Raw genomic sequence first — 24,411 nt, 5'->3', positions numbered from 1 at the left:
CCCTTTGGAGGGATCAGCATCCTCCAAAAGCTCCCAGCTGGAATTTTCCCTGTGCTGAGTGCTGCAGGGGCCCAGCTGAGACCAAGGATCTATTTTGGAGCAGGATCTTCTTTGCCCATGACAGTGCTGGGAGGAGGAGGAGGAGGAGGAAGAGGAGGAGGAGGCAGAAATAGTCTGGCTGAAAGCCGAGCACTGGCAGAACAGCTTGGCACCATCAGAAATGAGCTGCATGCAGGGAACAGGGAGGAAAAGAGAGGAAAAAAAAAACCCTAAAGCACCAAAAGAATGTTGATCTCAGGCAAAGCCCAGGGAGAGGAGGGCAAGGGCTGCCCTCAGCCTCTCAGGTGCATGGATGTGGCCTGTGCCCCCAAAAAAGGTGTTTGGGGTCTCAGAGGTGCTGGGGCAGGGAGATTCCCTGGTCTGAGGGGTTGCATCGAGGTTTTCTTTGTTGTCAGCTGTGGGGTAAAGTGGGGTGTGAGGTGCCCCAGTCTGGGTGAAGCCCCCCCTCAGCCCTGGCAGTGATTGATGCCAGTTTTGAGTGTCTCCCTCTATTTCTAGTTCCACGTCTGGCTTCGGCCACAAAGCAGGGATGTGGCCTTAGGACCAAATACCCTCAGTTTCAGAGTAAAAAATTAAAATTAAAAAAAAAAATTAAAAAATTTATTGTGTTTCTTTGAGCCAAGTTTCCCTGTGTTTAACCTGCACAGTGCCCTCCCAAGGTTTGGGGGGTACCACAGCCCCCCATATCTTCACATGCAGGTTAAAGAAATATCCCCCAGCTCCTTGCAGACTGAAAATTATTCCCCCAACACGCAGCTGAAGGCTTGAGGAGTGAACCAGGTTTAATATATCCTCGGCTTGGGGGTCCAGCGCGCAGCATCTCCGCCCCTGCCGTCCTCCCCCTCCCTCCCTGGCGCGGGTGGGAGCCGCTGACTCATCTGCCATCATCATCATCATCATCATCCTCCCCCCACGAGGAAGGGCAGTTCGAGGGGCTGCATTGCAGACCCAGCAGCGCCGGCAGACAAAAGCGACGCTGCTCCGCCCGCGGCTCCCCGGCACAAAGCGCCCGGCCCGGCACCGAGCTCACCGCTCCCGGCACCGCCCGCCCTCCGCAGGTAAGGGATGCGAGGATGCTCAGCCACAGGATGCTTTTTATTCCGGCAAGGATTGGGGTGGAGGAGGGTGTTGGAATTTCTTTTTGAGAGGGGGAATGAGCCACAGCCAGCGGGGATTTAAGTGGAGAAAGGTGGTTTTGGTTCCATGGGATGAGTAGAGCAAAGTGAGCCTGTGGGAAATGCTCTTTTTTAGGGGTGACACGCCACACAAGAGGGGTTTTCCCTCCACATGCATTCCCTTTTCCTGGATATTTGATTATTTTACTTGTCACTAAACTCTCTTTCCCCCTCTTTTGTCACTAAACTCCAATTTTTCACCATTTGGAGCTTTAAAATCCATGGCCACAACATCCATCACCATTAATAATTCTCTGCCGTTGTGTTGCAAAAAACTCACGGATACATCCCTAGGGATGGAGCCCCCAGGGATAAATTCCCAGGGAAGAGACTATTTTAAAGTCCTGTGGCTCAGTTTACCCGCAGGGGGTGACACAGGAGCCTTTCATAGCCTCTGAGTGACATCCAGAACCTTAAATTTAGCAGCTGATCGCACCGATCCAAAATATGCCTGAATCATCCTTGAGAATTCTGCTTTAAGACGGGGAATCAGCAGGGAAATGAGGATGTTTTGGGTTAGTCTGCTTTTTTTTCCCCACCTCCGGTGCCAACCGAGGAGGAGAATGACATAACCCTGCCGGGGAGAAGCCAGGCAGTGACTCAGCTCCGCCGCCAAGAAGCTGATCCACGTCTTGTCCTGCTCTTTCCCAATTTTTCGGTGGATCGGGGTGGGGCTGCAGGGGGAATTCTGCAGCGGGGATGGATGGCACGGCAGGGATGGGTGGGGTGTGGTGGGAATGCCGGGCGAGGCTCCTTCCAGCCCTTTCTAGAGGGTTCGGTCAGGGGAGGGAGGGATGGGGTGGGATCAAGGGGGAGGGACAGGGACCCCTCCTCACTGCCCATTCCATGGGGCTGAGCACAGGGACCCCTCCTCACTGCCCATTCCATGGGGATTCAGCTCAGGGAAAGGTGTGCAGGGCTGGAAAAAGAGTGACTTTGGGTGTTGGCAGGAGGGATTTCAGGAGGAGCAGGTGGGAAGGGGTTAATCCCCACCCTGCCCTCCCCTCCCGTGCTGTTTGTTTGGGGAAACTGAGGCACGGCGTGACAAATCCCTTGGGCCCCCTCCGAATTACCAGACAAGGGTGTGGATAAAACTCTGGCAGAGCTCGAACCTGCAGTTAGACCCAGCCTAAAGTGAAACCTGCACAACCCCGTGCTCTCCTCCACCACCAACTCCTTTTTAGGGGATTATCTTAAAAAGCACCCCCTTTTGGGGCATTATCCTAAAAGGGATATCCCTTTTTTAGGGGGTTATCCGAATAAATTTTGGGATTATCCTAAAAATGATATCCCCCTTTTTAGGGGGCTATTCTAAAAAGGATATCCCCTTTTTGGGGGATCATCCTAAAAAGGATCTCCCTTTTCTTCAGGATTATCCTAAAGAGGATCTCCCTTTTTGGGGATTATTCCTAAAAAGAATATCCCCTTTTTTGGGGATCATCCTAAAAAGTTTTGGGGATTATCCTAAAAATGATAGCCCCTTTTTGGGGGACTATCCTAGAGGGATATCTCCTTTTTAGGGGCTTATCCTACGGGACAGAGTCAACATGGCAACACCTGAGATTCCTGCCCACTTCAGGTCAACTCCTGTGTTTTCAGTAGAGCTTTTCTCTTCCTTTTCTTTCCCCTGGTGCCCCTTCACAGCCTGAAAATGCTGGACACCATCAGCAGCCAGTACGACTCCTTCATCTACTGGAGGATGCCGATCCCACGGCTGGACATGGCCGAGCTGGAGGGGCTGGGGCTCGCAGACATGGCCCTCTACAAGCCCAAGGGAGGGCTGGGCAAGCTTGCTGACCACCGAGGCAGCCAGGAGCTCTCCCAAGAAGAGGACAGTCTGCTGCAGTTCAACAGCTTTAATTTCTGGCGAGCTCCCATTGCCAGCATCAGCTCCTTCGATTTCGATTTAATTTGAAGCCCTCCCTGCCACTCCTCTCCCCCCTGCTCTCTCTCTTTCCGCCAGGATTTGGTTTTGGTGTCACTTCGGAGGTTGTTGGGTTGGGTTTTTTTGTTTCTGGGTGGTTTTGCCGTTCCTCATTCACTCAGCAGCTCACCTCGATGGTGATGGGCTCCCCAAAAATCTCCAACCCCTCTCTCCCCCTTTTCCTCCTGGAATCACAACAGCACTGGGGGCAAACACCAGGGGAGGGAGCACAAACAGCCCCTCTCCATTCCCAGAGGGTTTGGGAGGTGCCACCCCCTGTGTCAGCATGGCTGTCCCCACCCTGTGTGACAATTTCTCAAGTGCTTTTTTAAGAAACTCATTTGTGCAATCGCCCTCGTTCTGCAGAAAGCATCGACCCTCTGCGCTCCCCTGGCCCAATTTCTCAAAATTCCTCTTCGTCCCTTAACCTTCCCCTCGGGAATGCAAGGTGGAAGAGGCAGGGGTGTGCCCAAGATATCAGCACAAACCTTCTTCTTGAGAAAAAGAATCACTTTGAGCCTTGTGGTGTGAGTCCAAGCGGGAAAAATTATGTCCAGGAGGGTAAATAGACATGGAAATGCTCTGACTTTGCTTAGTGGGGTCAAGGCCAGGTGTTTATTGCCCCCAAATTTTATTTTTTCATCCTTTTTTTACGCCCCACATGGTTTATGCCCAGTGCTGGGACAGATGCTGGGTACATTGTGGGGTGTGAAAGGGTGATGGGGCAGAGCTGAAAGGTGGATCTTATCCCCAAATGAAAATATTTCAGGTTTTCCACCACACTTAACCCCTTTAAAACCAACAACAAACAATGCTGCATTCATTCAAGCGGAAGCCTTGAGTTTTCTCCTGGGGAGATTTTCACCTGCTGAGGTTTATTTCTGAGCATCATCTCAAAATGGGAGGGCAAAAACCCAACCTGGAATGATTATTATTTTTTTCCCCAGTATTGTTTTCTGGGATTGATTTATCTTCTTGAATGTGCTTTTTTTTTTTTGGGTTTGATTGGGATGAAGTGATGTGGAGCATCCCAAAATCATCCTGAGAGTTGGGGGGTGTGTGGCTGGGGGCAGGCTGAGGCAGCACTTTAAAAAGTGCCGGGAATAGGCAAAAAATTGGAAAAAATCTGCATTCTACTATGAAAATTGGATGCAGCTCTCCTGTAATCTGCAGAAAGAATCAAGTGTGCTGATTTTGAACCATCTGTGTAAAACCAGAGATGAAAAATGTAAACTCTCCTCTGCAGAGCTGTTTTGACTTCTGTGTTCCCAGCTAAGAAAACCTGCAGGAGAAGTATTTATTATGAAACTTTAAATAAAATCAGTTCAAAACATACACATTCCTGTGGACGTGCAGACTGACATCAAGTTTTTTGGCATTAAAATGTCTCAAATCTCTTTAGAGTGAGCTGGGAATCCACCCTTATATCTTTGCACATGCTGCGGAAGACTTAAGTGTGGAAAAACTAAGCCTAAAAGATTATTATAAGCACATTAAGCATATTATTTACACTTCAGCTTTTCCAAGCCTCACAGGAAAACACCCCAGATAAGAAACAGGCCCCCAGACTTCAAATTTTACCTCAAAAAAAGGACATTTTGGGCAAGTCGGGGGTAACACACCTTGGAAAGGGGGGTTTGGCAGCCAGAGGGGCGCTAAATCCTGGACTGGAAGGCGCCCATAGGGGACAGATATATTTAAGCTACTGAAACACGCACATATAAATACAGATATATTTACAAATCCCAATTATCCAAGGTCTAAAGCACATCCAAACGACGCGTGAGGCGCCGCCGCCATTTTATACTTGGCGCAAAAACGCCTCGGCCGGACCTAACTCCAGGAACCCCTCACGGCCCAACCCTACTGATAGATATCCTTCCGCCAGGGGAAACCCCTCCCCTGCCAGGCCTCTCCTGACGGCCCCAGGGCGGGGAGAACGACGGAGAAAAGAAGGAGAAACCCCCGCATTCCCCGCAGTTCCCGCTGAAAGCGAGTGCGGGGCCAGCCCGATCTTTCTGTGCCCTCTCGGCGGATTCTTTTATCGTAGATCCTGTATCCTTCCGCTCCCTCACGGGCTCGCTGCCGGGGCCGCCATTTTGTGAGGCCGCGGCGGGAGGGGCGGGACGGGACCGGCGCGGGCCCGGGCGGGGTCGAGAGCAGTCAGCAGGGCCGGGGCCTCTGAGGAGGGATCCCTGTGAGGGGCTTTGGGGAACCCTGTGAGGAGAAGGGCTGCGATCTTGGGGTCTGAGGTTGGGGGACCCCCGTGAGGGGAAGGGCTGCGATATTGGGGGTCTAAGGATGGGGGACCCCCGTGAGGGGATTTGGGGACACCCGGGAGGGGAAGGGCTGCGATCTTGGGGTCTGAGGATGGGGTCTTCCATGAGGGGCTTTAGGGACCACCATGAGGGGTTCAGAGGGCTCCCAGTGAGGGAAGGAGCTGGAGGACCTTTGAGAGGGGCGATCTTGGGGGTCTTGAGGAAGGGGGACCCCAGTGTGACCTAGAGAACAAATCCCATCACAAACATCCCATCTCGCCCTTCATTCTTACACTAGGGCAAATTCTCAAAAATCTCTTTCCTTCAAACCCCAAAGCCACCTCAAGTAATGTCTTAGGGAACCTCGAGTGTGAAAACCTTGGGGAAAAAAACCCCTAAGATCGCTCTCCAGTAGAGGGCAGATGGGTATTTAGGAAAGTAAAAGTGCTGAAATGTGGCCAAACACGCCCAGCTGCTGCTTCCTGCCCCTGAATGTTTTCACCAGACGAGATAAGGGAGGAGGATCCTACTCCTGGTGTAAATAAAGGTGGTTCCAGTGTGAGTGGCCACTCGTGGGCTTGGCCAGGCCCTGCTCCAGCTCTGGAGACGATTTTGGATTTGGCTGATTGCAAGAGAGGAATAATGAGAATTCCTGCCTGTGCCAAATCCAGAGTGGAACAGTTTGCTTTGCTCTTTACCCCAGCGTTGAGTGTTTTGCTTTGTGTAAACACTGAGTAAGGAAATTCCTGGATAAGCAGGTCTAAGAGATGTGTAGGTTGCTCCTTATTTATTCTATTTATTTATTCTTATTTATTCTATCCCGTATTAGATGGAAATAAAGAGGTTTCCCGTTGTTCCTTGAGCCTTATTTTGACTGGGAAAACCCATTTAACTCGGTTCTAGGTGCAAATTCTTTTTGAGTAATCACAGTTTTTCTAATAACTCATCAAGTTAATTTTGTGCATTTGGGGAAACCCAAACTGCTGTTTCTCTGCAGGCTTGAGGCTGCTGAAAACTTTTTGGGAAGCTTTTTGGCCTCATCCTGCAAACACTTCTGCATGTGAGTAATTCTTTGGTCAAGTGGGACTGTTCACCTGGGTGAATGTTTGCTTAGTAGTCAGAGAATAATTTTGAAATCCCAGATCCTGACATTCCCACCCAGAAGGGGCTCAGGAACAGCCCTGCCTGCTGCTCTGAGAGGTCAATTTTGCATTTCCCACGAGATGGCATCAGCAACCACTTCGATTGTAACAAAACCATTTAATTGAACACTTCCAGATCAAGACTTTTCTTGTCTCCCTCCTGTTTTTAAGTGGGAACAAGGATCCTTAGCTGGGCTAAAGGGGAATCTGGTTCCAAGGTGCTGAAAACTCCAGGCTTGGGCTGTTTTCACTGCCAGCCCAAATATTCTGTGAAACAAACCTGATAAACTTGCTAAATCAGGTTAAAGAAGAGAGAAAAAGCAGATTGCAAGGGTTAAATGAGAAGAACTTTAGGTGACCTTCCCTCTGTGTGCCTATAATCTGTTGATCTCCGAGGAACAGGATCTCTTTTTTCCCCTTTTAAAGAGGAATTGTGGGTTCTCTGCACTGAGCTTGCGCCCATTTAGGTAATTTCCTGCCCCATTCTTACATTGAATAGGAGCTACTACGGTCAATTGCAGGAAGAAACATTGTTTTGGGGGCTGAGAAGGTTTGTTTATCTCATTTCAGTCAATAAGCGTTGGGTTTGGGTGATTGATTGATTTAATCCCAGTTCAAACTTAATTAAAGGAACACTGATGGATACCAATAGAAACAACTTAATTCTTATTAAGTTAAAAAGAATTAACTCTTATTAATTCTTATTAACTTAATTCTTATTAAATTTGAAATGAACCACCGTGTCTGATGTTGCCATAAGCAGCCCTTTATTTTGAAAATAATTAACAATAATAAATAATAAATAATAAAATTCCATCGCAGAAATGGATTGACTGTAACATACAAACCTGGCTAAATAGTTTAGAGTGAAACTGTCTCAAATGTTTCCTGTCCCCATGCTGGGGCTCTGACAACTCCTTCTCACAGAAAGGTTTCTGTTGTTTTTTAAAATCATCTTTTATGCTGCTTGACCTTTAATTAACTTTGAATTTAGGAATTTGATAAAGTGGAAGTTTATCTCATCCCCTCACTTCTCAATTCCGTTCTCTTCCCCAAAGCTAAGCATTTTTTTTTTCCTAGAGTCTAGAGACAAGTAATTTAAATTCTTGAAGCTGCTGGTGCCACAGCTCTGATTTGTTGAGCCGTGGTGCTCGAGTGTTTTCCTCTCTGGCACCCAGCACAGGTCAGGTCCCAGTTTCCTGCCCTGGGAGCAGGATGCAGCCAAGGGAAGGGGCAGGGAAGGAAGCTTTGCAGAGCCAGGGCTGCTCAACTGCTGCCTCCAGTTCCAGGGCTTTTCATTTGTGTGCTGGGCATTATTCAGCTGCACAAAATCAAATTATTAAGGCTGGAAAAGACCCCCAAGATCATCAATCAAACTTTCAAATGGACTTGATGGTCTTGGAGGTTGTTTGGACCTCCCAGCTACACTGGGTTTACCCCAAAACCTTTGTTTTGCTGAGCTGCAGTGGTGTTATTTTCTTTCTCCTGCTAAAACCTGCTGTATTCCCACATTGTTTTCCATAATCCCAGGAGTCTCAAGCCACACGCTCCAGCCTTTCTATTCAAGGAAGAGAGAAGGAAACCCTGACTCTTTTCTCTGCTCTTTGCTTCATTTCCCAAGGCAAGTAGGGGAGGAAGTGGTGGAAACAGAAGGTGTGGGTTGTGCCACCCGAGTGCCCCTGTGCCCAGAGCCAGAGTGGGCAGCAAGGTGAGGAGCAGCCAGGTTTAATTCCAGAAGGAAAAATTCCAGCTCCTGAGTGTCACTGTCCCTGCCAGGAGGAGCAGGGTGGGCAGCAGGGTGAGGAGCAGCCAGGTTCAATTCCAGAAGGAAAAATTCCAGCTCCCAAGTGCCACTGTCCCTGCCAGGAGGAGCAGCCAGGTTCAATTCCAGAAGGAAACATCCCAGCTCCTGAGTGCCACTGTCCCTGCCAGGTTCAATTCCAGAAGGAAACATCCCAGCTCCTGAGTGCCACTGTCCCCAGAGCCACCTGTCCCTGCCAGGAGGAGCAGGGTGAGGAGCAGCCAGGTTTAATTCCAGAAGGAAACATCCCAGCTCCTGTGAGCTCCTGGGGTCTGAGGGCTGAGTGTCCGTGGGGCCACTTCAACCACTCTGGAATATTTTGGGTTTTTCCTGGAAACCCAAGGCCCTCAGGAGGAGAAATGCCAATTTGGCTGGTGTCTCTTTGGCAGAGGCTGTTCCTTTATCGTGTGGGGAACGTCCCAGACTGGGATTAAATCATCCAACCTATGAAACCCCAACCTGTTACTCCATCATTTACCCAAAACTTCATACTGGCCCATTAATATCAGCCTCAATCCACCTTGTGCTGCCATTAAAGTGCTCTGTAATCTCATTATTTTATGAGACAGATACAAATGGTGTCCAGCAAAGCAGGGCACAGCTCCAGAGCTCTGCTTTGTTTCCTCTGGGGATGTCATTCCCCAGCCTTGCCTACTACCGCCAATTCTTCCAGCGTGTCCCAGGGATACTCGATTATTTGGATTAACTTCGGGGCAGGAAAAGAGGATTAGGGAGCAGAGCAGCTCTGAGAGACGGGTTACATCAGTTCTGTCTGTTTACAGACTTGCCCTGCTGAAAAACAATTTTCTAAAGCTGTTAATTATTCTGAATTATTTGCCAAATTACTACAAATCATTCCTGGCTCAGGACCCACCAGGAAGACAAAGGGGGAACTGTTTAGGTGGTGCTACCTTCAGTCACTCACATGAGCTTTCTCCTCCCTGCTTGGCCAAACTCTGCCTTCCCAAAGCAAAAACTCATGTTTGCAGATTTAAAATATTTATTCTCTGGAAATTTGCAGCTCTTGCATGTGCTTAAAGCTGCTTGGGAGCTTAGAGACAGGAATTATCCAGGAGAGCTTTCTGTTCCTCTCCTCACCCTGTCTGGGCTGGAAGTTCCATTAGTGAGCCTCAAAATTACACTTTTTTTGTCTCAAGTGATTCTTTTTAAGATGAAAATGTTTGACTTTGGATTCTGCCAGCCCCACTGGGGTGAAACACTTGGATATTTCAGACTTGGGATTGCCAAGGAGTGGAACAAAGAGTGGATGACCCAAGGAACACGAGGTGGATACTCCTGAGCCCAGGGGTCTCTCTGTGCCAACCCTGGAGCTCAGGGGTTTTACTGGGATGATTTAGGATTCCCAGTAGGATCTGGGAATAATCCAGGTCTCAATAAGGCAGGAATTGCTCCTCATCCCTCTTGCAGGAGGAAAAATATTATTCTCATTTCCCTCCCGACTTTTCATCACTGGGAACTCTTTAATTTTCTTTGCACCTTGGTTCCACCTCTTTCCAACCTTTGAAATTCATCCAGATGGGATCTCACCTGCCTTCCCACATTTCCCTACGTGCTGTGGGGACACCCACCATGATGACACTGTCACCTCCTAATCCTGGCTTTTATAAAGGAACATTTCTCTTTTTTCCTCTCTTTTTGGTTAAATCCGGGGCTGTTCCTGCAGTGCCTCCTCCAGCCTCCACTTCCTGCCATGCCACAAAGTTCTTTGAAACCTTGACCTGCAGAGATCCAGAGCTTTCCCCCAAAATTCCACCCAGCCAGGTGATCCAGGCTTATTCTGGGATGTCAATACCTGCATTGTTGGGAATGGCAAGAAATCCCACCCAGCTGGATTAGTGCTGAGCTGCCTGGGAATTCCAGCCTGAACACAGACCTTGTGCAAGAACCTGCAAATCCCAGGGACCAAAACTGGAATGGCAACAAAAATATTCTCTTGGTGTGTTGCATTGGGTGTGGAAGGGATTTTTTCCCTTTTATCCATGATTTTCTTCTTCCAAAATTGGTAATTTTTTGATTGAGGCAACATCAGATGTTTGTCACGTGGAGCATCTCACACCCTCAGGGAAAACCATCCTTCACCTGTTTTATTTTTTATCAAAACACCCCAAATAAAAATTTCCTTGGTTTTACAATATTTAGGCAAATATTCTACTTCCCACTCTGGCCAGTGCTGTAAACTGGTGGCACATGGAAATCCAGATATTACAGCCCAGGAGTCTGCTTGTCTTTGGAGAGAAAAATGTCACTTTTTTAAACTCAAATTTCTATTTTTAAAGAACTAAAACCTTTTTTAACATGCAGCTGATCTGTATTGTGCCTTCCCCACTGTCCCTTAGTTATTGCCATCCTTCTCCCCCAAACAGGTGATTTTGCTGAAAAATCCCTTCAGCTGGGGAAAAAACTTCCCCTTTGGAAGAGGAAATGAAAAATAAAAAGTCCATGGAGCTCATGGGAAGTGGTTTGGGTTATTTTGGAGGAAATAAAGCTGAGGGTGTTGTCACCTTTTGAGGGGAATCCCCTGGTTTAATTTCTGGTAATATCCATGTACCAAAGCTGACCAAAACTGGTCTCTGCCTGGAATTCCAACCCAGCTCTTCCACAGAAAAACACCAGGAGCTTTTTAAGCCAAAAGCAGCATTTTTTTGGTCAGTAAATTCCCTCCCACGGGAGGCCAGGCCGGGCTGTGCCGTGTCAGGGATTTTCCTGCCCGCGCCTCCTCCGGCCTCGCATCGTTCCCGAGGAGAACCCTGCCTGTCTGTCCTCTCATCAGCACACTTTGGGGTTAATTAGCACACTTTGGGGTTAATTGGACACGTGTTTGCCTCCTGTCTGCAGTAACCAGCTGTGGGTGGTGTCAGTTATCCCAAATCCTGCTGGGACACCCAGGACGGAGCACGGAACTGGGGGGGTTGAGCTGAGTGTGGGGCACCCTCCCTTCCACCCCCATCCCCTTCCTGGGGCAAATCTAATTCTTTGATTAATCTGGATTTTTATCACATTGTTTGGATCCCTGAGTGCTGGGACAAGAACACAAATGCTTGCCCCCCCCCTTTTCCACCAAGGGAAAATGCTTTGGAATGCAGAAATTTCAATATTTAATTTGGTTTTTGTTCTGTATTTTTTATTAAAATCCTTTGCCACTGTTGCAGTGCCCCATCCCAGCCCTGGTCCTACACAGTAGGATGGGCTGGGCCATGTGTCCCCCTTCCTGGTGTCCCCAAGTGGGGGAGGTGACAGCAACTCCTATCCCCCCCCGAACAGAAAATAAATTAGAAAGAATTAAAAAAAAAAGCAAAACCAGGGGGATGGGAGACATGGAGACCTTGTCACTTCAGTGTGGGGACATGGGGATTCCTGTCACCCTGCTGGGGGCTGCCCTGGTGACATGGGGACAGAGAGCTGGGGCGGTGGGGACCCTGCACCCCGGGGAAGGTGACACTCGGGTGTCCCCGGAGGGTTTCAGGTGACACTCGGGGTCCTGGGAGGGTCTCAGGTGACACTCGGGGTCCCCCAGGTGCAGTTGGGGTGTCCCGGGAGGGTCTCAGGTGACACTCAGGGTCCCGGGAGGGTTTCAGGTGACACTCGGGGTTCCCCAGGTGCAGTTGGGGTGTCCCGGGAGGGTCTCAGGTGACACTCGGGGTCCCCCAGGTGCAGTTGGGGTGTCCCGGGAGGGTCTCAGGGCCGCCCCGGGGCCGCGGGCAGCAGCAGCGGCTTGGGGAGCAGGGGGGGCTTCATGGACAGCGAGCGCTCCAGGGCTCCGGGCCGGGGTCCCCAGGATGTCACCCCCGGTGTCCCCAGCGAGTGCATGCGGGTGAGACCCCTCGGCGGCCCGGGGGGGCTCACGGGGGTCCCTCCCAGTGAGTAGCTCTGTGCCAGCGGCCGCCGCGGGGCCGGGGGGCTGTCGGGGGGCACGTCCAGGCGCACCGGAGCCCGGTCGTGGGGGCCGAAGGGGGGCGCGGGGCCCGCGGCGCGGGGCAGCACCCGGTTGGTGAAGGAGCCGGTGCTCGGTGGGGTCACGGGCCACGCCGAGCCCCCGGGCAGCCGCTGCAGCATCTCCTCCCTCACCGCCCTGCCCGGCGGCCCCGGCCCGGGGGGCTCCGCGGGGCTGCGCCGGGACTCCCGGTCCCGGGGGGCGCGGGCCGGGGGCAGCGCGGGGGGCTCGGGCTCGGTGCCGCTCCCGTCCTGCGGCGGCAGCGCGGGGTAGAGGCGGGGGACGGGCGGCTGGGTCGGGGTCCGCGGGGTGCACGGAGTCTCCGGGGGGGTTTTGGGGACGGCGGGGCGCCAGCAGGTGGCCAGCAGCCCGGTGGCCAGGGCACCCACGGCGAAGGCGCCCAGCACGCAGCCCACCAGCACCGGCACCGGCACCGTCGCTTCGGCACCCGGCCCGGGGTGCCGGACCCCTGCGGGACCTCCGTCAGCCCGGTGTCCCCCTCTAGAGACCCCCTGTCCCGCTCACACTCCTGGGGTCCCCCCTCCCACAGTCCTCCCATCCCTGGGGTCCTCTCTTGTCCCCCCTTCTCCTGTTCCTGGGGTCCCTCCTGGTCACTGGGCTCCTCCCACCCCAGGGTCCTGCCCCTTTCCTGGGGTCCCTCTTCCACCCTTGGGATCGTTATCCCACCCCAGGGGTCCCTCTCCTGGCCCTGGGGGTCTCCTACTTGTCTCTGGGACACCACAGTCCTTCCCCAGTCGTTGGTGCCCCCTCCCCAGACTCTGGGACACCCCTCCCTGGTCCCCAGGGTCCCTCAGACAATGTCACTGACCGTGGGCCAGGTCTCCATCCTCGTCACGGTCCCCTGCAGCCCCTGTGGGAGCAGAGCAGGGTCAGGCCAGGCCCCCCCTGTGTCCCTTGGAGCCACCCGTGTCCCCTCCACATCCTCCCCATCCTCTGGCATCACCCACGTGTGCCAGAGCCACCCCAGTGTCACCGTGGTGCCACCTGCATCCCCCCGTGACCTCGTGTCTCCAGAAATCCCCAAACATTCCCAGTGTCCCCCGTGTTCCCCCACTTCACCTTGGCAGGTCCCGCTGATCCCGAGGGATCCCTCCATGTCCTGCTGGAAGCCACTCCTGGGACACAGAGGGGACATCACCTTCTGTCCCCAGCGTGTCCCCACACGGGGCAGGGTCCCAGGAGGTTGGGGATGGGAGGGACAACTCACGGAAGGTCCTCAGAGAAGGGGACACAGCCCCTGGAGGGCAGCCAGACACAATAGGGGTCTCGGGCAGCCAGGCAGCTCCTGCGGGGACAGGGGGACACAGCTGCCATCCATGTCCGTGTGCCCGTGTGTGCCCCTGTCCCCTCCCCTGCCCTCGTGCCCTTGGACACTTCCATGACCTTGCACATCCTTGTGTCCCTGTGCCTTTGCACACTCCCGTGTCTCCATGCCCTTGCACATCCCCGTTCCCGTGAGCATCCCCGATCCCTCCCGCCCCTTTTCCATCACCCCCCGCCCCCCGAGCCCCCGCCCGGCCCCGCTCACCCTCGGCAGGAGCCGTGGCTGCCGCAGCGGCTCAGGGGCAGCCGCACCAGGCACCCGGCGAAGGCCACGAGCAGCTCCCGGCCCGGCAGGTACAGCTCCAGCCCCAGCACCCGGCTGGGGACCCCGGACCCCGTGGGCTGTGGCACCTGCACCCGAGAGCCCCCGGGGTCAGCACAGCTCCCCTGACACCCCCAGACCCCCGTGGGCTGTGACACCCGAGAGCCCCTGGGGTCAGCACAGCCCCCCTGACACCCCCAGACCCCACAGCACTCACAGCCTCGAGAGCCCCCCAGCAGCACCAGATCCCAGAACACCCAGAACCCACCCCCCAGGCCCTCCAAACCCCTCAGTGCCCACCAGCCCCCAACACTCCCAGTACCCATGGCCCCCACAAGCCCCCTCCAGCATCCCCCGAGACCCCCAGACTCCTGTCTGAGCACCCGGGGTCAGCACAGCCCCCCTGGCACCCCCAAACCCCACAGCACTCACAACCCCCACAGTGCCCAGAACCCACCCCCAGACCCCCCAGGCACCCCTCAGTGCCCACCAGCCCCTCCAGCACCCCCCAAGACCCCCAGCCCCCAGCCCTGGGCCTGCCCCTCACCGCCCGGGGTCGTAGAGGCTGATCTCCTCCAGCAGCACTGTCCTGGCCCTGCTGTCCCTGCTGTCCCCCAGCTCTCGGGTGTCCCTCGGTGCCGGGGTCCCCCCGAGGGGCTGCGTGGCCTCGGGGCTCTGTGCAGCTGCCAGGACCTTGAGCAGCCGCCCGTCCTCGGCGCCCAGGAACAGCACGGTCTGGTTCCCGCGGGGCCCCGCGCTCGTGTCCACGGCCAGCTGGGTCAGCCTGTGGCAGGACACAGCCTCCTAAAGCCGGGCTTAAGGGCTTGTAAAGCCAGGCTTAAGGGCTTCCTGCACCCTCCCGTGGTCCCACACACCCTTCACAGGAGCCTTGCACGAGGACCATCCCCACCCTGCAGCACCTGGACCTCCTCACATGAACTATTCCCTGTCCCCACAGCCATGCACTCCCACAAATCCATCACTTTTTATTGCCTTTTAACTAATTCACCCTTTTCCACAGCAGAGAGGAAATAGTTCAGATCTCTTGATGGGATGATTTTCTTTCAGTTTTTTCTGGTTGTAAATGTTTAGGGGGAGAATAAAAAATCACCTAATATACCACTCTTAAAAGAAGGACAGAAATGCATTCCCTCATGATACCGTGGCTAAGTGGACTGTCTAAATATAAAATTAAATATAAATATATCTAAAGATACCAGGTAAAAGGGCAATAATGCAGCTTACAGTGCACCATGGTGATTTAGGAAACCAACTTCTTATGGCATCTCATTTCTTAAGTCCATCCCACCCTGAGGCCACCCTGTCCCCAAGACCACCCTGTCCCCAAGGCCACCCTGTCCCTGCACCTGGTGCCAGTGTGGGTGAAGAGGGGCCTCCCTCCCACAGGTCCCACGGCTCCGTGCAGCAGCGGGTGCTCCTTGGCGAACACCAACGTCTCATCAGGGAAGTCCCCAGAGGTGACAACGCCAGCAGCAGGTCCCATCCCGGCACAGCAGCCCGGCCTGTGGCACAGCTGGTGTGGGGATGCAATTTCTGCGGCACCCGGGGGTGTCCTGGTGTGGGTGGGGGTACCTGGGCGGGTACCTGGGCTGAGGGACCCTGTCCTCTGGCACCGGGGTCCAGGTGGTCCCGCGGGGCTCGGCGAAGGGACCCTCGAAGGAGCGCTCCACGTCCGCCAGGTAGAAGGCGCAGACGGCCGAGCCGGGGATGCTGCAGTGACAGCAGGGGGGGACAGGATGGCCTTGGTTTGACCAGGGCCCCTCCGTGTCCCTGGTGTGTCCCCAGGCTCTGTTTCTCTGTGTGTGTTCCCTCTGTGTCCCCATTTGAGTCCATCCCCATTGGAGTCCATCCTCATGTCCCCCTGGGCAAGACCCTCTCTGTGTCCCTATGTCCACATGTGAGTCCTTACTCATGTCACCATCACCCTGTCCCCACATCCCAACTCCCCCTGTCCCCAGGTCCCCATGTCCCCATGTCCCCACGTCTCCACATCCCCCTGTTCCTGTGTCCCCATGTCCCCAAGTCCCTGCCTGTTGGGCTGGGTGCCAAAGAGTGCAAGGACAGCGGGGCGCCCGTGCAGGTTCTGGGGCGGTGTCACAGCCTCCAGGACATCGAAGTAGAAGACGGTGTCCCCAGGGACGGAGCACTGCAGCCGCACCTTCAGGAAGGACGTCCAGCGCCGCTCCAGCACCCGCGGGGACCCGCCACGGTCATTGCGGCACACCCGGGCCACCCGGGCCACCAGCACCTGCACAGGGACCCCCTCAGCACCTGGACACCAGGGTCACCATCTGGGCCACCCGGGCCACCAGCACCTGCAGGGGACCAGGCTCAGCACCTGGACACCTGGGTTACCACCTGGGCCACCGGCCACCAGCACTGCATGGGGACCACCTCAGCACCTGGACACCTGGGTTACCACCTGGGCCACCCGGGCCACCAGCACCTGCACGGGGACCACCTCAGCACCTGGACACCTGGGTTACCACCTGGGCCACCCGGGCCACCAGCACCTGCATGGGGACCACCTCAGCACCTGGACACCTGGGTTACCACCTGGGCCACCCGGGCCACCAGCACCTGCACGGGGACCCCCTCAGCACCTGGACACCCGGGTCACCACCTGGGCACCCTCAGGGTCACCACCTGGGCCACCCAGGCCACCAGCACAGGGACCAGCTCAGCACCTGGGCACCCTCAGGGTCACCACCTGGGCACCTGGGGTCACCACCCAGGGCACACCTGGGCATCATCACTATCCCATGGGCACCTCAGGCTGGTACCCAGGGGGCACCTACAGGTCTGACACCCTGATAAGGGGCTCAGGATTCTCCCCTGCCTCCACCCCAGGGTGGGGGGGTCCCCCCCTGTGCCCCCCATCCCCGCACCCACCTTGCCCAGGGCGCTGAGCTCCACTGCCACCTCCCTGAAGAAGAAGTAGACGTAGGGGCCGTAGGGCAGCACCTGGACAAAGTGGGGTTCTGGGGGGGGCCAGGGGAGGTTGGAGGGACCATCAGCTCCTGCCACCTCCTGTCCTTGTCCCACACCCTTGCACTCAGTCCCTCTTCTGCATCCTGCCCCCCCTGTACCCCCAGATTGCAGCCCTACACCCCCCGATCCCATCCCACATCCCCCTGCCCCACTCTGCCTCATCCCTCCACACCTGTAACCCCTACCCTACACCCTCCTACACCTACTCCCACCCCCCCAGACCCCCCCAGACCCCCCATTCCGGGGTACCCTGCAGCCAGCGGGAGCTGTACTTGAGGGTGCGCAGGGGAGCCTGCCCGGGGCTCAGGCTGCGGTAGATCACGGCATCGCTCGCCTGGAAATCGGCCACCGTGGCCGAGTAGAGGCTGCCATCTGCGGGGGGGGACACATCGCGTCACCCTCGTGCCCCCCTGCCCCCCCCCACCCCCCCCACCTGTCCAGCACCCACCGACAAAGACGGCCACGATGCTTTGCTTGGCATCGAAGGGACACCGGGCTTGGCCACTGACGTCGTCACCCTGCTGTGCCAGGCTGCTCACCTGGGGGGGGGACACACGCCCATAGGCCGTGAGACCCTCCCCATATACTCAGCACCCCCCTTGTGCCATCCCCACCCCCAGCACGGACATGGCTGAGAACCTCCATGCTCTGGGAATCGCCCTGCTGGGGCTGAGACCCCCCAGGCACCCCCATGAGGCTGCGAGCCCCTCCCTCATTTCGGGGGTCCCGGGCCCCCCACCTGGTAGATGCGGCACAGGGGGCTGAAGGCGTTGGTGCCACAAGCCAGGAGGGTCTCGGCGTCGCGGGGCACCAGCACCCGGATGTAGTTGTGACATTCGTCCTGTGGGGGGGACACAGGTGACCCTGGCGTCGCCACCTTCTCATGCCCCGAGCCCTGTTTGCCCCACCCTTTGTACCTTCAAACCCCGCACCCCAAATTCCTGCACCCCCTCACCTGCCGCCGGCCCCGCATGGCGCAGTTCTCCCTGTCCTGCGTCTCCCAGGTGAGGTGCTGCCAGGTGAGACGTGCCAAGGGGCGGGTGGGCACGGGGACCCTCGCCCCGCTGTGTGCCCCCCTTGTCCCCAGGGTCGCTGTCCCCGTCCCCCTTACCCGCTGCGGGTACAGCGTCCCCTTGTCCTGCCGCAGGTCGAAGGCGTAGATGTGGTCCCTGAAGGGGGAGGTGAGTGTGCAAGGGGACACGGGACAACACGCACAGGGGGACAGCGGGGTCACGCACTGACAGGGGCGTGCAAATCCTTGCACAAGCACGCATGAGGATGCTCAACACCGGAGCCGTGTCCCGGCACACCGGCGAGCCCGGCGGCGCTCACCGGGCGGCCACGAAGAGCGTCCCGTTGAGCCGCAGCATGCGCTGGAAGTCCAGGCCGAGCCGAGCCGTGCCGTTGTTCCCCCGGAGACCCCCAAAACGCGGGTAGGCGGCGGTGGCTGCGGAGTGGGAGGACGCGGTGAGACCCCCGGCATCCCCCGAGCCCCCCCGGGGCCGCCCCCCGCTCACCTGCCAGCTCCACGGTGCTGCGAGCCACCAGGTCCCGCGGGAAGGACTGGGCGGGGGTCCCGGCGAGGAGGAGGAGGAGGAGGACGAAGAGCAGCGGGACCCCCGGCATCGCGGGTGGGACTGAGAGCGACCCCCCCGCCCCGCCCCGGGCTGCGAGCGGGGGGAAACTGAGGCGCGGGGATGGGGGGTGGAGTGGGGACAGTGTGGGGACAGTGCTCCCAGTGTCCCCAGTCCTCTCAGTGGTCCCCATTTCCCCGTGTTCCAATGTTCCTGTCCCCAAGTCCCCAGTGCTCCCAGTGCTCCCAGTGCTCCGGGAGCTGCTGCCACCAGTGCCGGGACATTTCCCCCAGCACAGGAGCGCAGCCTCATTGTTCAGCACCCACCTGCACCGCCCCAGCACCCCCAAAACACCCCCCTACACCCCGACCCCGCACCCCGAGTACCCCCAGGACACCCTCACAACACTCATCGTCCCACCCAAAGCCCTAAAACACCCCAAAACCGCCCCGTCCCCATATTCCATGGCCCCGTAGAGCGCCCTACACACCCCCTGCCCCAACACCCCTCAACACCCAGCCTACAGCCCAAAACCATCCCAAAAACACTCCAAAGCTACCCCAAAACTACCCCCTGCCCCAACACCTCACAACACCCAGCCTACAACCCCAAACCACCCCAAACCCACCCCGAATTCACACCAAACCACCCCAAACTCACCCCAAATTCACCCCAAACCACCCCAAACTCACCCCTAACCCACCCCGTCCCACCCCTCCACCACCCTCTGCCCCAACATCCCCCCAACCCCCTCCCCTCCCGACCCCTCGGCGCTCGGTACCGGCTCCGCTCCCCGCTCGGTCCCGAGCGGCTCCGCCCCGGAACGGGCCGGGACCGGGCACCGGCCGGAGCGGGGCCGGGGGGCGGGACCGGGGACCCCCGTGGGGACCGCACAGCCCCCGCCGCGGGACCGGGGCTCCCCCCGCGGCCAGCGTATAGATAGGCGTTAATCCCCGTTAATGAGATGATCCTCATTAACTGCCGGGGGGGGGGGTGGGGGGGGGAGGTTTGCACGCGCGTGTGCGCGGCTGTGACACCCCCCCCTCCCCCCCCCACCTCGTCGGTGCGCGCTCCCGCGTGTAACCGCCGCGCGCGTGCGGTGTGGCGGCCACCCGTGTGTCCCCTCTCTGTCCCCAGAGCGAGGATTTGTCACCCGCACCGTGGTGTGGCCACTTGCCTCGCCCGAGTGGCCACCGAGAGCTACTGGGGGTTACTGGGACGTACTGGGAGCACTGAGCTGCCCCGCGGTGTTCCCGCTCAGGCTCCGGTGTCCCCGAGTGTCACCGGGGAGCGTGGGGACATGGCAGGGGTGCGGGACGCTGGGGACACCCCCGAGGCTCGGGGGAATGGCGGGGGTCCCGAGGGGGCGGGCAGGGAGTGACATCTGCTGGCATGGCCTGGGATGGCACCGCTCGGGGACAGAGGGGGGCGATGTCGCCGGAGCGATGGTGGCGGCCGTGGGGACACAGCGGTGTCGCCGGAGTGTTGGTCGTGTCCCTGAGGGGTGGCAGGTGACACTGTCGCCAGTGGGGGAACGCGGAGGACACGGACACACACTAGGGACACACGGGGACACAGACAGAACACATGGGGGACACACACAGGACGCACGGGTGACACACAGGGACACACAGAGAACACAGGGCACATGGGACACACACAGGACACACGGGGGACACAGAACTGTCCCCAATTTCGGTGACCTCCCGAGGGCGGGGCCATTCCCGGCGCTTCCTGCAGAGGGCGCAATCCCCGGCTCGGCTGAGGCCCCGCCCCCTGAAGGCGTCAAGCCCCGCCCACCTTTCCAGAAGACCCCGCCCCCCGTCATGGCGGGCGCGCGCGTGCTCGTGCACGTGCGGCGCGCGGGGGCGGGGGGGGCGGCGGCGTTCGGGCAGGTCCGGGGGGCAACCGGGGGCACCGGGGGGCACCGGGGGGGTCTGGGGACTGTGGGGGTACCGGGGGGGGTTCAGTGCAGGGCGGGGGGAGCGGCCGCTGCGGCGGTGCGGTGACAGCGCGGTGACAGCGCGGTGACAGTGACAGCGGTGTCCCCGCAGAGTGTCACCGGCGTGTTCTGCCCCGCGCACACGGACGTGGCCCTGGTGAGCTGCGGGCTGGAGCGCGGCCGCTTCCTCATCTCCGATGTCGCCTTCCCCGGCTCCACCGTCACCGTCCTCAAGGTGCGCGGGGCCACCAGCCCCGGTGTCCCCACCGGTGCCACCGCGTCCCCTCGGGGAGCCATGGCACCCCTGACATCCCCTGTCCCCGCAGAGACCCCCCTTCTGCCCCGCCAAGCTGGGAGGGGACACTCTGGGTGACCGGGGGGGACACGCGGGGGTGGTCGCAGCGGTGGCCGTGCTGCTGGAGGCCACCTGTGGCCACGTCCTGCTGACCCGCCGGGCCACCACCCTGCGCCACTTCCCCAACGTTTGGGTGCCACCAGGTGAGCGCGAGGACGGGGGACAGCAGCTCTTGGGGGGGTCACAGGTGTTTTGGTGTCCCCTGACTCATGTCCCACCCACTCAGGTGGGCACTTGGAGCCAGGAGAAGAGGTGAGGTGACAGCGCGGGGAGGGCAGGGGGTCCCCAGGTGAGTGTGGGGACACCTGTGACCCCCCGAACCCCCAGCTGGTGGCCGCGGGGCTGCGGGAGCTGGCCGAGGAGACGGGGCTGCACCTGGAGCCTGGAACCTTCTCCTGGCACCTGCTCGGCCTCTGGGAGGTAACGACCCCTCCCCAACCCGGGGCTGGGCAGGGGGTGACACCCCCAGGTGGCCGCCCTGCCCCACGGGTCACCCCTGCTCCCCGCAGTCCCTGTTCCCTCCCTCGCTGAGCTGGGGGCCACCGCGGTGCCACCACATTGTCACCTACCTCGGGCTGCGCTCGGCCGAGTCCCGCCAGAGGCTGCAGGTGCGGGCACCTCCGAGGGCGGGGTCCCTCAGTGGGTGGGGGGCACCTCCGGGGGTGAGGGGCACCTCCGAGGGGGTCCCTCAATGGGTGGGGGGCACCTCCAAGGGATGGGGTCCCTCCATGGGTGGGGTCCTTCCCTGGGTAGGGGGCGCCTCTCGGTGTTGTAGTCCCCCTCTGAATTAGGGTCTCTCTGAGAGTGGGGGTCCCTCCATGTGTGGGGTCCCTCCGTGGGTGGGGGGCCCCTCTTGGTGTTGCAGTCTCTCTCTGGGTGGGGGTCCCTCTGAGGGTGGGGGTCCCTCCACGGCCGGGCTGTTCCTCCCCTGACAGTTCCTCCTGAGGCTGGGGTCCCTCCAGGGGTGGGGGTCTCTATCGAGGTTGGGGTTCCCCCCACCGTGGGGGTCTCTCCCTCCACGAGGGGTCCATGCCCAGGCCCGGCTGTGCCCGAGCCCGTGTGAGGTCAGCGCCGTGGCCTGGCTGGAGCCTCGGGTCCTGGAGGCCATCGCTGCCACCGAGGACGGAGCTGAGGCACCGGAACCGGGATCGGGATCAGGACCGGGATCATTCCCCAGAGAGCTGCCGGCCACCGTGGGGTGAGTCCCTCTGCCACCGTGGGGACAGCGACACGAGGCTGGAGAGCCCCTGGGGCTGCCCAGCCTCGCCATGGCCCCGTCCCTGACCCCGTTCCCCGTGCCAGGATCACGGAGCTGAGCCCCGACGGCTTCCGCAGCTCCCGGATTCCCACCGGGATCCTCCTGCGCCGGGCCCCGGCCCGCGGCCCCGACCTGGAGCGAGTCAGCACCGGCACCAAATTCGCGCTGGGGCGGTGGCGGGCGGGGCCCGGCCGGGGGGAGGAGCGGGAATAAAATTCCAGCGGGATCCCGGCCCTGTCCTGGAGTGGGGTTTCCATGGTTTCGGGTGGATTCCAGGGGAATGGAGAGGGTACACCCCCTTCCTCGGCTCATGGGATGGGGACACAGGATGGGACATGGGATGGGACACAGAATGGGACACGGGGCACAGAATGGGACACGGCCACGTGTGTGTCGCAGTTTCCCGGTTTAATGCCACGGCCCCGCTCTCGCCTCGGCCCGCAGGATCCGCAGCAGCGCGGCGTGGACGCCCTCGTCCATGAATCCCTGTGGAGGAGGGAGTGTGGCTTTTGCCGGGATCCCACCCAAAACTGTGTCCCCACTCCTCCCCAGAGACCCCGGGCAGGGCCAGGGGGTCCCACCTGGGCAGCCTGGAGGAGGTGGGTCCGGTACACAGCCACGGTGTCCCGGTGCTGCTTCTGCTGGACCTGGGCGGGCACAGGTGGCACTGGGTGACTCAGAGTGACAAGAGGCTACTAAGGGTGACACGGTGTGACACCGGGCTCTGTCCTCACCTCCAGCTGGAGCTGGAGCCGGGCGCTCCGGCCCCGCAGCCCCAACACCTCGGCCGAGAGTTTCTCCGTCTCCACCAGCAGCTGCTTCAGCTGAGGGGGCAAAATCAGGGGCAGATTTGGGGGGCTGGTGGGGGTTGGTTGTTCTCAGCACCCCCCAGAGCCCCCCTGGTCCCTGCCAGCCCCCAAGGTCCTGCTCAGTTCCCCCCTGAATCCCTGAGGTGCCCCCAAAATGGGGGGGGGAACAGGATGGGGAGGGGTGGGATGGGATGGGATGGGATGGGATGGGGGTGGGGGTGGGGATGCAGATAATGATGGGGACAACGGTGAGAAAGGGATGATGATGATGATGATGATGATGAAAAGAGGACTGGGAAGGGGATGGGGATGGGAGGGACATGGGGTTGGATATGGGAGGAAGAGGAAGATGGGAAGGGGTCACCGATGGGGACAAGGATGAGAGGAAGACGAAGACCAGAATGGCTCAGCGATGGGGACAAGGATGGCAGGAGGATGATGACGGGAATGGGACTGGTGCTGGGAAGGTCCCGTCCCCAGCCCGTCGCTCACCTTCCCATCCTTGTCCCGGCAGGCGCGCTCCAGCCGAGCCGCGCGTTCCCGCAGCGCTGCCAGGCTCCTCTCCAGCCCCTCCGCCGTCTCCCGCAGCTCCCGCAGCTCCCGTTCCCGCCCGGCCGCCCGCTCCTCGGCCGCCGCCGCCGCCTCCCGCCACCGCTCCGCCTCCGAGCCCGGCGGGACACCGGCGGTGCCGCTCTCCGGCCCTGCGCCGCTCCCGGTTCTCCCGCTATCCCGCCCTCCCCGTCGCTCCCGGGGCTTTCTCCGGCCTCTCCCTCCATCTCCGTGATGAGCTGCAGGGCCTCGTGCTGGGACCGCACCAGCGCGTCCAGCCGCCGGTGTAAATCCCGGAGAATCCCGGCCCCGGCGTCGCCGCCCGCCTCCCGCACCCGCGCTCCCAGCCCGTCCCGCAGCTCCCGCAGCACCCGGCGCAGCCTCCACGCCTCGTCCCGCTTGCCGGGATCCCGCAGCTCCCGCAGCTCCTGCTGCAGCCGCTCCCGCTCCCGGCCCAGCCGCGCCAGCTCCACCAGAAGCTTCCCGTTGCCTTCCCGCAGCTCCAGCAGCTCCTTCTCCATCCTCCCGCCCTCCCTCGGGATCTCCTCCCGGTGCTTCCCGCTCTGAGCAGGCTCCGTGCCGTTCACCGAGCACCGGCGGAGCTTTTCCAGGAGGATTTGGGATCCCTGCAGCATCCTGGAATGGATCTGGTCCTGCTGCTCCAGCGCCTGCTCCAGCCCCGCCGCCAGCTGCTCCCAGGCGGGCTCGGCCCGCAGGGAACGCTCTGCTTCCCCACGCAGCTCCCGGCCCCGGGAGAAGGCTCCGGCCTTCGCTTCCCGCATTTTGGAGCACTCCTCTCCCAGCCAGGCCAGGAACGGGATCAGCGCCGGAGCCTCGGCGCTGCCGTGTCCTCCTTCCCACTCTTCATCCCTCGTCCTCTTCCTCAGCTCCGCCACGCGCCGGGCCAGGAGCTCCAGGCAGGCGCCGTCATCTTCCTCATCCTCCTCATCCTCACCCGCGTCCCGTCCCGGCAGGAGCCGCACGAGCTCCCGCC

General features: G+C 59.1%; 4 protein-coding genes and 1 long non-coding RNA gene across 6 annotated transcripts; 3 read left to right on the top strand and 2 right to left on the bottom strand.

Moving 5' to 3' along the window:
* Positions 1-817: 817 nt before the first annotated feature.
* Positions 818-4,496, top strand: MLLT11 (MLLT11 transcription factor 7 cofactor). The gene is made up of 2 exons (XM_030233435.2): positions 818-1,118; positions 2,880-4,496. The coding sequence occupies exon 2, from the start codon at positions 2,887-2,889 to the stop codon at positions 3,148-3,150; it is 264 nt and encodes an 87-aa protein (XP_030089295.1). The 5' UTR covers positions 818-1,118; positions 2,880-2,886; the 3' UTR covers positions 3,151-4,496.
* A 1,168-nt stretch (positions 4,497-5,664) lies between these two features.
* Positions 5,665-10,441, top strand: LOC115484670 (uncharacterized). The gene is made up of 4 exons (XR_007779991.1): positions 5,665-6,477; positions 8,090-8,282; positions 8,373-8,438; positions 8,492-10,441. It is a non-coding gene; the product is annotated as an uncharacterized LOC115484670 (long non-coding RNA).
* A 1,246-nt stretch (positions 10,442-11,687) lies between these two features.
* Positions 11,688-19,049, bottom strand: SEMA6C (semaphorin 6C). The gene is made up of 17 exons (XM_050984656.1): positions 18,448-19,049; positions 18,263-18,377; positions 18,042-18,099; positions 17,886-17,942; positions 17,670-17,771; positions 17,379-17,469; positions 17,180-17,302; positions 16,832-16,920; positions 15,970-16,187; positions 15,524-15,649; positions 15,286-15,441; positions 14,466-14,702; positions 13,862-14,038; positions 13,541-13,618; positions 13,393-13,448; positions 13,142-13,183; positions 11,688-12,781 (listed from the first exon to the last, which is right to left on the bottom strand). Exons 1-17 carry the CDS (start codon positions 18,695-18,697, stop codon positions 12,057-12,059), a joined length of 2,700 nt encoding a protein of 899 aa, XP_050840613.1. The 5' UTR covers positions 18,698-19,049; the 3' UTR covers positions 11,688-12,056.
* Positions 19,050-20,172: 1,123 nt separating this feature from the next.
* On the top strand, positions 20,173-22,415 carry NUDT17 (nudix hydrolase 17). 2 transcript variants are annotated; one of them, XM_050984541.1, is made up of 8 exons: positions 20,173-20,399; positions 20,559-20,681; positions 20,773-20,944; positions 21,028-21,053; positions 21,129-21,221; positions 21,311-21,409; positions 21,839-21,999; positions 22,104-22,415. In XM_050984541.1, exons 1-8 carry the CDS (start codon positions 20,331-20,333, stop codon positions 22,270-22,272), a joined length of 912 nt encoding a protein of 303 aa, XP_050840498.1. In that variant the 5' UTR covers positions 20,173-20,330; the 3' UTR covers positions 22,273-22,415. The 2 variants fall into 2 exon arrangements, with proteins under 2 accessions (XP_050840498.1, XP_050840499.1); XM_050984542.1 differs by lacking the exon at positions 21,311-21,409.
* Positions 22,416-22,450: 35 nt separating this feature from the next.
* On the bottom strand, positions 22,451-24,409 carry LOC127060732 (ankyrin repeat domain-containing protein 35-like; the record flags this gene model as incomplete). The annotated part of the gene is given in 5 exon segments (XM_050984822.1): positions 22,451-22,545; positions 22,641-22,706; positions 22,794-22,883; positions 23,361-23,572; positions 23,575-24,409. Coding segments are annotated over 5 exon segments (1,281 nt in total), but the record flags the coding sequence as incomplete, so codon positions are not given.
* Positions 24,410-24,411: the final 2 nt, after the last annotated feature.

This window comes from Serinus canaria, chromosome 25, assembly GCF_022539315.1.
Source record: "Serinus canaria isolate serCan28SL12 chromosome 25, serCan2020, whole genome shotgun sequence".
Classification (NCBI taxonomy): Eukaryota; Metazoa; Chordata; class Aves; order Passeriformes; family Fringillidae; genus Serinus; species Serinus canaria.
The sequence above is the reverse complement of the archived record's forward strand: the minus strand, read 5'-3'. Positions and strand labels throughout refer to the sequence as shown.

Coding starts and splice junctions, on each gene's coding strand:
- MLLT11 (XM_030233435.2), top strand. CDS start 2,887: ATGCTGGACACCATCAGCAGCCAGTACGACTCCTTCATCTACTGGAGG.
- SEMA6C (XM_050984656.1), bottom strand. CDS start 18,697: ATGGGGACCACTGAGAGGACTGGGGACACTGGGAGCACTGTCCCCACA. Junction 17,470..17,669: donor CCCTGTGCCGCATCTACCAG/GTGGGGGGCCCG, acceptor TCCCCCCCCCAG/GTGAGCAGCCTGGCACAGCA. Junction 16,921..17,179: donor CAGCTCCCGCTGGCTGCAGG/GTACCCCGGAAT, acceptor GGCCCCCCCCAG/AACCCCACTTTGTCCAGGTG.
- NUDT17 (XM_050984541.1), top strand. CDS start 20,331: ATGGCGGGCGCGCGCGTGCTCGTGCACGTGCGGCGCGCGGGGGCGGGG. Junction 20,400..20,558: donor GGGCGGCGGCGTTCGGGCAG/GTCCGGGGGGCA, acceptor GTGTCCCCGCAG/AGTGTCACCGGCGTGTTCTG. Junction 22,000..22,103: donor GAGCTGCCGGCCACCGTGGG/GTGAGTCCCTCT, acceptor TCCCCGTGCCAG/GATCACGGAGCTGAGCCCCG.